This window comes from Hoplias malabaricus, chromosome 2 (genome assembly GCF_029633855.1).
Source record: "Hoplias malabaricus isolate fHopMal1 chromosome 2, fHopMal1.hap1, whole genome shotgun sequence".
Classification (NCBI taxonomy): domain Eukaryota; kingdom Metazoa; phylum Chordata; class Actinopteri; order Characiformes; family Erythrinidae; genus Hoplias; species Hoplias malabaricus.
Window position 1 is genome coordinate 38001411 of NC_089801.1, and position 11973 is coordinate 38013383.

Genomic DNA, 11973 nt, shown 5'->3' on the forward strand with positions numbered 1-11973 from the left:
TACACACAGGGGAGTCCTCAAACCTTTACCCCACTAACACACTGCTCCTCACACACCATTTACATTAAATACAACGCCACTGGCGCCCCCTGCTGTTTTAAAATGTAGATATACAATTTCCATGTTTACATGTAGACTACAGCAGATATCAGACTCTCTTCACTGAGAACTACAAGTAGGGGTGTAATAGCACTTTTCAGAGTCTGATTCAAGGTCTATTACTGGCGTAGTGTGCTGTACTTAACCATGCAGGGAACTGAACCCATGTTTTGAGGTAGAACATGCTTTCATCTTACAGAAATATTCCAAAATGCAGTGTGATCCCTACTGGAAGACTAAGGGCTTACTACGACAAGCAATAAACAAGATAAGAAAAGTTATAAAAAGCTACAGAAATGTAAAGTAGTGGTACCTTTTGTCTTACAGCTTCTTCAGACATCTGGTTCCATTCACCACAGCAAATAATTATGTCTTGGAAAATGTCTCTAAAATGAAACACTGAAATGCATCACGTTTATATAGAGCACGTATATTTGGAATGTTGGTTCTCTTATGAATCAAATGCTTTGTGGATAAAATAAAATTGTAACCATGTCAATGTTGCAAAGCAAAATAGCACCCCTCTGTGGAGCATTCCCTAAATGTGACTGAACATGTGAAAAACATTGTCCCTTGTGGTGAGTGATTGTGTGAGCATTAGTAGGTAAGTGAGTAATAAGCCAGATCCTGGTGTTTCACAACTAATAATTAACAACGAAGAGCCCTATTGGAGTTTGCTTTGTAACAATAACATTTTAACAGCATCATTCCTTCAGAAGAGGATGAGGTCATGAACTCAATTTTCCCATTTTAGACAATGACTGAGTACTGAGAGCTCTCTCCAGTGTCCACTGAGACCATTCTAAAAGCTCCAAACTGGACTCCAGAGACAAATACAGTGAATAGTGCATTAGTGTCCTGACAGTTACAAACTGCTGCTTTAACAGACATGATTAAATTATCTGAGTGCAATTCTATAATCAGACAACGTGCAATGATTTACATAAACTGAAAAACATCCAACAGGAACAGCTTCTCTCAGTTAAATGTCTATAACGTCTGAGAGTCAAGGGAAATGGTGGTGGGAAGTGAACGACCCATTTTTCTTTTTATTTGCATTTAAAAATGTAAACTTGCACAGAAATGTATTTACAGATTTGCCCATGAATAACTTACGTAAGCTTGCATGATCAGTTTTTAGTAGCCAACACAAAAAAATTATATTTCAAATTCAGGTTAAATGCTGTGGTGTGATTTATTTATTCTCAGATCACACAAAAATGCCTGAATTTAACTAAACCATTTAGTCAAGGAATAGTGTGCAGTTACCTTTCCAAATTACACATTTCTAAAAACATTAAAAATGAGATATGTTTCTTGAAAATTTCAAGATATTTTTTTCTTGTATTTTGTAAACTTGGGGACTGTTTCACAAAGCAGGATTAATTAACTAGACAACTTAAGCCCAAAGCTGGGGAATTTGTGAATGTGCCTCAATCCTTCCCCTATTGTACAAACATGACCTTAGGTTATCTGGGTAACCCCGCTTTATGCAGTAGTGAAATGGGTGGCTATTAAAACAGGTTATGAAAAATAAAGTATGATTTTGCAAGTTTTTTTTTTTTAACACATTTCTATTAAATTAACGACTCATTGCTTGTTATTTATTTTAATGTGCGAATAATAAATTTGTCGTTAGGGACCCAAACGTATTTTATAAAACAGATCAGGTTCAGTGATATAGCAATTTATCAGAAAAAAAAAATGCTTTAATTATTATTAAGAAAATCATATTTTATCATATCAGTTATGAAGTAAGTTATGAGAAAAAGTTTGAGCGGAGCGTTGGAGGGAACCGCGTTGTTAAGAAACACCCCTTTACTGAGTGAGTGATTGACGCGGCGGCCATTTTGCCGCTGGCCGCTCGGCTCCCATTGTGTGAGTCGATAGTAAACACAGAGCCACCGAGAAAAAGCAGCACGTTTCAGAGCCGCAAATTAAACACATTCCCCGCAGGTAAGTGCCCAGTCGCGCTGCTGACTTACATCTAAAACACTTTCCCTTCGCTTTATTTAACTTTTAGGCGAAACGGTAGCGATTTTAAGCAAAAAAAACCTTTTAAGCCCTCGCGTCGTCGTCGTGTTGAAAAACGAGCGCGGAGAGGACACAGCTTCTGCTCTACGGAAAACACACACCACTTATTTTTCTGCCCTGTGATCCGTGCTTTCTACTCGGTTTTACGGCGCAAATTCGTGGCGGGAACACCCGGCTATGAGCCTCCCTTTTTGCCCAAGACTCTGTGCTCTCGTGTGGCGAAGATTTTGTGCCGTTTCGCGCGGTGTTTCATGTGTTTTTTCCTTAAAGTTTCCTCTCCGCTCCGTTCCTCTCTTCCCCGCTTACAGTTGCTGTTCAAAATTGCGGCCATAATCTTGCGGTTTAGGGCGGGGTCAAACACGTGCGGACCCGCCCACACGACCGTTGCAACAAGCTCGGATTGGCTGAAATATTAAGGTCTCGCTCAATCATTGGTCGTTGCGATCAATAACTCTCTGCGTACCGTTCTTATGGGCTGCCGGGCGCCGTTGCTAAATTCTTATTGGTTATATATAATTTATTTCATATGATGTGTCTTTTTACCATTTTCTCCTATGAGGATGTTGCCTGAAATAGCATCTGGGGCAGAGTCACCTAGGGTTATATTAGTCTATGTATAAAATATTGTAGAATTAATTTAATTAAAAAAAGTCTCAAATTGTATACACTTTCATTACATTAAAAAAAAAACAGTAAAACAATGTATATTTAGAGAGGTTTAAAAAAAATAAGGTTGTAGTTTTTTTTATTTTTTTTATTAACTTGTGTAACATACCAGAGTGGGGTTAAGCCTAGTCTCTTTCATTGGAAATCATCCACAAGCAGTGTTGAGTAACATTAGCCCAGGATTGGTTTTAACTCCAGAAAAACTTACCAACCTTACCCTAGATCTTATTTTGCTGTAAATGCACACACTAAAATTCCTCTTCGCCTCTTGCAGGTGACTGAGTAATCATGGCTCGTACTAAGCAAACTGCCCGTAAATCGACAGGAGGTAAAGCTCCTCGTAAACAGCTGGCCACTAAAGCTGCCCGCAAGAGCGCCCCCTCCACTGGAGGAGTGAAGAAACCTCATCGTTACAGGTAAAAAAATGGCAGTACACAAGGTATTTACTTGTCTCACACATGAAAACTATGCTTATATCCTGCATACAGGAAAACACAGACTGTGTAAAGTTTGGAAATGTAATGCAGAGTAAACAAATACAAATCATTTGATTTATTGTTAATAAAAATTAATTATAATAGGTTATAGATGTCTTGGTGTGTTGTAGACTGATTTAAACCAGTTTGTTTAACATATAAATGATTATATGAATGACAAACCTTTTCAGTATACGTATGCAATTCAGAAGAATCTTGACAAAGGCAGTAAAATTAGTGCAGAGTTTTTAGTTTGAAAAATAGTTAAATAAATATATTTTTAAACTAATTAAGGATGCATGCATTGTTAAATATTATAACTGATTCTCACAATGCAAAATGGAACCTAAAATGTTATATACTGTAGTACATTGTGTTTATGGAGAGTTATTTTAAGACAGTAGGGAATTTTAAAAGTTTTTATAACATATGTTGTGTGTGTACAGGCCCGGCACTGTGGCTCTGCGTGAGATTCGTCGGTACCAGAAATCAACTGAACTCCTGATCCGCAAGCTGCCGTTCCAGCGTCTGGTCAGAGAGATTGCTCAGGACTTCAAAACTGACCTGCGCTTCCAGAGCGCTGCCATTGGGGCTCTGCAGGTGTGTGATAAGGCCGATTTATACTTCTGAGCTGACTTGATGCAGAGCCTATGCCATTGCGAGCGTTTATACTTCTGCTTTGGTGTCTGCGTCACTCTGCAATTACACCACCACACCACTAGGGTTGAATCTCAAACATCTTCCACTACACAATGTAGTGGTGCAGTAGCATTACTTTTACAAATCTTTAAAGTGCACTATTTAGGGAGTAGGTCGTTGTTTGGGACACAACGCTGTTTACATGAGGTACCATGAAGGTAACTAATACAAAGCCGACACGTTTTCCATAAGATGTCTGTATGGCGCCCACACCATGTCTGAGGAGATTTCTCGCTATGAATGTGCTGCTGTCTGCGCCTCTGTATGTGGAGGATCTGTCGTTGCTGTCATTGTTGACAGTACAAGTAGTTAAAATTTTGGAGAGGTGCGCGTCAGGCTACACAGTAGGTTTCCGTCGACGCTTTGCCTACGGCGTAGGGGCAACGCAGAAGTATAAATTGAGATTTAGAGCGAGACAGGTTTTAATACTATATTGAGTTTGGTTGCTAATTTCATCTGTAGTAACTTGTCTATATTAAGCAGTGCTGTGTGAAAGTTCGATGATGAATGGACCAATTTAAATGCTCTTCTGTAATTTTACTGTTTGTAGATACCAGATTTAATGTTATATTTTATAGTACGTGTAAAAAATCGGAATTGTGTTTGTGTGTTTCTGTAGGAGGCTAGCGAGGCATACCTGGTGGGTCTTTTCGAGGACACCAACCTGTGTGCCATCCACGCCAAGCGTGTCACCATCATGCCCAAAGACATCCAACTGGCTCGCCGCATCCGTGGAGAACGCGCCTAAGCTCTCCTTCCCTTCTCCTTTTCCTTCTTTTTCGCATTCTCTCTATCTCTGTCTCCCCTCTTCACTCGTCTCCTCCCTCTTTCTTGGTAGAGTTTAGAGCATCAGCGACGGGGAGGCCAATGTGTTTCAGTCTCTTAGTGCTGTCTCACTGACGCGTAGGGTACCTGTATGTGCATGTAACAGATGCTGCTGATTGCTTGCTCACACACACACACACACACACACAAATATAAATTCACACACTCTCTGGCACACGCACCCTGATTACATGTAAACGTACAAACAGTTGGAGCATAAACGAGGTCCACCCTTGCAAAGCTTGGGGTCTTTCACAGACGTTTACACACAAACATGCATGTACGCACACATACAAGGAGAGCAAAGGGGTGGTTTCTGGGGTTAGTCTGCTTAAGGGGAGCAGCAACTTCCACAGCAGGGTGCTACTAAAACTGCCCCAGGCCACCTTTACATACCCCACTTACCTGTACCTTCATAATGCTATATCTTTAAGTCCATAACCTTACATATCTGTACATCATTACCTATACACCAGAACCTACTAATAAATCTGTACCTTCATAATTGTACCTGCATATATCTGTATATAGGTACACCTATAAACCTGAACCTCCTCACCTGTGCCTATATATTTGTACCTGTACACCGTACTTGTACCTGTATATTTGTACCTACTTACCTCTTATGTCAATATACCTTCATACCTGTGGCTATACACCTGTTCCTGTCTACCTAGACTAATACCTAAGCATCAAATCCTACTTCCTCATACCAGTACCTATTTTCCTAGACATCTAACCATGTAAACCTCCCCTTATCCAACCTAACACCCGTTCTTACATGTTGTGTCATGTCCTATGTCTCTCCACCTCTTGGCAGATTAGTGTGTGTGTACATGCAGGTCCATTTTCCTCTGAGTGTGTGTGCATGTGAGTACTACGATCAGCAAAGCAGAATCGTATTCAACTGCAAACCAGCATCTATTGGTTAAAAGTTGTTATAATATTGATGATTACTATTATTGTTGATATGGTGTCTTTTTTTTCTATGATGCATAAACATAAATTGTTTTACCACTGTTAGAAGAAAAAAAGAGCAAAATTGCAGAAGATTTGAATTTGAAATTGTCTTTTTGTTTTTGTTTTTCTTATAATTTTTTTTAAATCATAGTGAATGCCGATCCTGCTCCTCCTGTTATAACTTCAGGCAGCCACAGGGGGGCGCTTTAAACCAGCCTCTCATTCACTCTCACTGTTCTTCAGACATCCCTCCTCTTCCTCTCTCTCTCTCTCTCTCTCTCTCTTACATTTACTTTCTTCCACAGATCGGCATCTGTCACGAATTGTAGCAAAAAATTGTCGCATTTAATTTTTTTGAGTGTTTCACTCTATTTGTGTAGACCTTTTTCGCTCTTCTCTTTTTCTCGCTCTTGTTGTGATACACAGTATAACCTCATGTTTCTGTTTGATTTTTCTTATTCAGAAATCTAAATAAGCTGATCTTTGTATTTTCCAAATTTCTCATACTATGGTGGTAATAAATAGATGTTACACAATGTTTTTCTCACTGCTTCTTTTTTGTTTTACTAACACACACACACATTGTACAGAAAACATTAAACCTAAACATATATATATATATATAAGATTTTGTATTTTCTGGAACATAACAAAAGACCAGAATCAGTGTAAAGATAAAGTGGATATATTCAGTTATTTAAATATGGAGTAACACATAAAATCCATATTACACCCAGGATCCTCAGTATTACTCCCACTGCTGAAGAAAAGAATGATATTTGTTAATGTAGGGTGTTAATGTCTTCAACTCTTCAGTGTCCTTGCCACCTCCTGAGCAGGTTATTCGCTTTCAGCCACTCCAGGAACTCTGCAGAAAACACAAGTACACAAAAATAAGAATTACTCTCTCACATCAAGCATTGTACCTCCAAACTAGTACATTTACATTTGCACAATTTGGCAGAGGCTCTTATCCACAGAAACAATAGGTTCAAAAATAAGCTGTATTCAATTTCCGTGCAGTTACATCAGAAGGCACCAGGTGCTGAGACACATACAATAAGGCACATGAACATTTGGCTGGGGGCGGCACAGTGGCGCAGCAGGTAGTGTCACACAACTCCCTGTGTCAGAGTGGGTTTCCTCCCACAGTCTAAAAAACACGTTTGTAGGGGGATTGGCGACTCAAAATTGTCCGTAGTTGTGAGGGTGTGAGTGAATGTGTGTGTCTGTGTTGCCCTGTGAAGGACTGGCGCCCCCTCCAGGATGTATACCTGCCTTGCGCCCAATGATTCCAGGTAGGGTCTGGACCCACCGTGACCCTGAACTGAATAAGCGGTTACAGATAATGAATGAATGAATGAACAATTGGCTGGCTTGGCAACATCAGAGGCAAATCTGATTAGTCAATGAGTATGGCCAGGGGAAGCTGAATAAAAATTGAATAGAAGGCAAACGCAGAAATAAAAAATGTTTCCCCAAGTTCAAATTAACGTACTGTTGTTAGAATAAACCACACAAATCACATTTGGTGTTTAATGTGTTTAGATAAGTTTAGAATTTAATAAGGTGGATATTATAATTACATTTGATGACCTACCTAGATGTGCTATATTGGAAGTAGTTGTTTTAGGGCTTTGTGTTGTGGTTTCTGAAAACAAGAAAACAAATATTAGCCTTATTATGCTTTTAGAAAAGTTCAAAAGCATTTAAAAAAAAAAACACAAAAAACACAAATGTTTTTTACTCATTGACTTCCATTAATTTAGTAGATAATTATCCTAACCTTATGGTTGCCTAAACCTAATTCTTAACTTAACCCTAACCTTATTCCTAAACTTAAAACATGAGCCTTACATTTTGGGGACCTTAGTCTCGACAAGGAACACGTCTCCACAGTATGAGTGTATAAACAAATATTGGTCTCCTGCATGTGAGCTAAACTTAGTATATACACATATACACACACACACACACACATACCTGTCTTTTCTGGATTTGGAGTCCATTTGATGGGATTGCATTGTATTTGACCAAGGGCCAGTTGTAATTTTCATGAAAAATAGAACAGAGAAAACATGTAAAGAACATCTGTAATTGTAAAATTGTAATTGTTTCCAAAGATTTGGACACTTGGACACAATTTTGGGATACACTTAGCAACTTAGCACACAGTTGTGGATTATTCTGAGATTAAATTGTAAAGTGGACATTCATTCATTATCTGTAACTAGAGCCTACCTGGAATCATTGGGCGCAAGGCGGGAATACACCCTGGAGGGGGCGCCAGCCCTTCACAGGGCAACACAGACACACACACATTCACTCACACCTATGGACACTTTTGAGTCACCAATCCACCTACCAACGTGTGTTTTCGGACTGTGGGAGGAAACCGGAGCACCCGGAGGAAACCCACACGGACACAGGAAGAAACACACCAACTCCTCACAGACAGTCACCCGGAGCGGGAATCGAACCCACAACCTACAGGCCCCTGGAGCTGTGTGAATGTGACACCACCTGCTGCGTCACCGTGCCGCCCATTAAAGCGGACAACGTGACCAAAAAAAAAAAGAATTGGATAAGCAGTTACAGATAATGAATAAATGAATAATAATGTGAACTGGTTAAAAAAAAATTTCTCCGCAGGGTGTCTGGACTCTCCCTTAGAGACAGGGTTAGGAGCTCGGACATCCGGGAGAGACTTGGAGTGGAGCCGCTGCTCCTCCACGTCGAGATGAGCCAGTTGAGGTGGTTCGGGCATCTGGTCCGGATGCCTCCTGGATGCCTCCCTGGTGAGGTGTTCCGGGCATGTCCAACGGGGAGGAGGCCCCGGGGCAGACCAAGAACACGCTGGAGAGACTACATGTCTCGACTGGCCTGGGAACGCCTCGGTATACCCCCGGAGGAGCTGAAAGCAGTGGCTGGGGAGAGGAAGGTCTGGGTTTCTTTGCTCCGACTGCTTCCCCCGCGACCCGGACCCGGATAAGCGGTAGATAATGGATGGACGGATGAATGGATGGATGGTTACAATTTTTAAAGTGGCAGAAATGTGGAAGCCTGTCTGACTCAGATTCCAGGAGATCATGTATTGAACCCTAGTGATGACATAGCCACCTGTAACCATCACATAGTGTGATCCTAGCAAATATGAACAACTTGGGTAATATTAGACAAAAAGCTAGTTATTGTTTGACTCCAAGTGTGTTGAGCTCCAATAATACTGCTAGCAACAGTTTGTAGAAAGCAATTTCTGGATTTCACCCTCTCAGTGTGGTGTTATTATGTAATTGGTATTTAGCTTAGCAACTGGCTAAAATATCAAAGACATTTGGAAAGATGTTGCCCATACTGACCTTTACACAATCCCTCACTGTTGAAGTAGTGCCCCCTCCTCACACACTGCAGCCCCTTGTCACACATCCCAGAGGTATCAAATGGACCCCCACAAACCTCATCTTTTAGTTTAGCACATTCATAACAACAGTGACAGGGCTCCAGCACCTTCCCCCCTGAACACTGCAGCGTCTCTGAGCATGTTACCCAGGAGCAGGGCATACAGGACAACGTCCAGCTACAGTCGACCACCAAAAACAGCAGCGTAATCCGAGAGATAAGCCCCAGCCTCAGAGTCATTATAGAGAGCTGAAGTAGTCGTCAGTACCTTAAACTAAACAAGAGTGGGTTCTACACCTTTTAAACATTTTTTTGAAGTTCTGCCCCCAGCTCTCAACCAATGAATGCACACAGAGCTCCCAGACTTCTCTGGCCTGTCCAGACTTGCCCAGATCCATCCACTTTTTTAAGGAGCCAGAGCAGATGTTTTCACTTGTAAACATTTAGGAGAGCACTAAAGCTACAGCAGTGAATTTATATGGAGTTTGTCCCTCACTATTTGCTGATGTAACAGTTTTGGCCATAAAAACAGTGTGGTGATGTGGTACTGGTGATGGATGATATGCCGTGAATCATAGACAACACTCTTAGAGCTTCATAGTTGATCATATATCAGCAACAGATTTACATCACACACTCACCCAGTCACACAATCACACCTGTGCACATTCACTCACACACACACGGTTAACTTTAGGCTCCTGTGCAGCTGTTTTGGATCATCATTTCATTTACTTTGGAGGTCATAAAAAGTTAAAAATGGGTTTTATTCCACAACAAATGGAATGAACAATGTGGAAGTGCTGGTCTGGTTCTGCAAGTTCTGTGGGTCTTACTGGTTCTCAGCGTGTGAGGGTAGAGCTGGTGCCATGGTTCTGACCTCTGCGGGTTGACCTCGCCTTCAGCCACAATATAAACTCATTCATTAATTAATTCATTGTCTGTAACCGTTTATCCAGTTCAGGGTCATGGCGGGTCCAGAGCCTACCCAGAATCACTGGGCCCAAGGAAGGAACACACCGTTCACAGGGTGACACATACTCACACATTCACTCACACACCTATGGACACTTTTGAGTCGCCAATCCACCTGCCAACGTGTGTTTTTGGACCCACACGGACACGGGGAGAACACACTAAACATCTCATAGACAGTCACCTAGAGGGGAACCCACAACCTCCAGGTCCCTGGAACTGTGTGAATTCAACACTACCTGCTGCACCACTATGCCACCTATACTTTACTTATTGACATCTATTTATATTAATATTCCGTGTATTCATATTTTGATATATTCTACAATGCTACGTTTTGTTCTTCTGGTGGACGCTGACTGCATTTCGTTGTCTTGTATTTGTGAAGAGCAATGACAACAAAATGAAATCTACCTAAATAATCACAAGCTGGCTTCAAACCTTCAGGAGTAACTGAATAAAGTGTGGTCTCTGATCATTTTTTCAGAGGTTTCCTTCTATCCAGCATGTCTCAGCTCATATATAATATTTGACGCGTAAATTAATAACATTGAGCGGTATGAGGCCAGTTTTAGTCACCTTTCTCGTCTATGAGCTCTTTCTCTGGTTGTTGTCAGGAAGGTGAAGAAATAGGGGCGATGGTCACATTTGAGGAAGAAGAACCCAGCATTTGTTTTTTTTAAATGTAACAAGAACAGAGAAATAGATGTTATTACACCACAAAACTGAGAGCAGAATGATACAGCAAGTTTTTTTTAAACTACATTATTTACATTTTAGAGACTGAATTATGTAGGAATTTTAAATATTCTGCTTTGATGAATTATTAATAAAATAAAAAAAATTATCCAGAAGCTAAAATGAATTGACCATTAGGAATCTTATGTATATGTGGTAGTAGTAAAAAAAAAGCTCTGGACCTGCCAATTGCTTGAATATTAATATTAATAAACATTACATTTATATAGCCCTTTAAAATTACCCAAGGATGATTACAGAGTCTAAAAGCAAAAATCACAGAGTAAATACAAACAAATGTACAAAACAGAATCATAAAAGGCACAGCCATTTTTCAGCACTGACTCTGAAGAGTTATACAAAAAAAGAAAATCTTCTCCATACAGACCTTTACACTCTTCACCACTTTGGTTTTCAACCTTCACACACTTTAGCCCCCAATCACACTCCCCACTGGCATTAAAAGGACCCCCACAACGCTCGCCCTTCTGTTTAGCGCAAACTGGGCAGCAGTTACAGGGGTCCATCACCTTCCTTCCCAGACACTGCAGCGTCTTAGAGCACGTCTCCATGTTACAGGGCAAACAGGACAATGTCCAGCTACTGTCCACCACCAACAGCAGAAACACAATTTTAGAGATCAGCCCCAGTGTCAGAGTGGACATTGTGGTGGTCTCTAAAGCTCAACTAGAGAACTGCACACACTTCCCTTTCTGTTTCTTTGCTTTACATCACTAAAGTGAGAAGGCTGCAGAAACCGTTAGTCCACACCCTAAACCCCTTGCCAATCTTTAAAGCATCAGTCAGTCATTACTGGCTGATTTACTCCAGCTTATGCTGTACAGAGCAGGTCCCCCACACCTAGTGTCCGAGCTGCACTCATGTGTGGAACCTGCTCTGTGAAGCATAAACTGTTTCATATGAGTTGCAGGTTATAGAAAAAAAGCAAAAACAATGAATAATCATTTACATAAATTTTGTTTATACTTTTCAAATGTACTTTTATTTATATAATTGTGCCCCTGTTATTTCACGCATTGTCCACCAGATGGACACCACTCCCAATTCTGCAACTCACCACAACAGAGTGATTAATGGCGTG

At 40.7% G+C, this 11973-nt stretch overlaps 1 protein-coding gene and 1 long non-coding RNA gene across 2 annotated transcripts; one reads left to right on the forward strand and one right to left on the reverse strand.

The window, feature by feature from the left end:
• Positions 1–1924: 1924 nt before the first annotated feature.
• h3f3c (H3 histone, family 3C) lies at positions 1925–6295 on the forward strand. The gene is made up of 4 exons (XM_066661582.1): positions 1925–2055; positions 3074–3215; positions 3722–3875; positions 4594–6295. The coding sequence occupies exons 2-4, from the start codon at positions 3088–3090 to the stop codon at positions 4720–4722; spliced, it is 411 nt and encodes a 136-aa protein (XP_066517679.1). The 5' UTR covers positions 1925–2055; positions 3074–3087; the 3' UTR covers positions 4723–6295.
• LOC136687252 (uncharacterized) lies at positions 6170–8298 on the reverse strand. The gene is made up of 3 exons (XR_010800429.1): positions 7743–8298; positions 7360–7410; positions 6170–6627 (listed from the first exon to the last, which is right to left on the reverse strand). It is a non-coding gene; the product is annotated as an uncharacterized lncRNA (long non-coding RNA).
• Positions 8299–11973: the final 3675 nt, after the last annotated feature.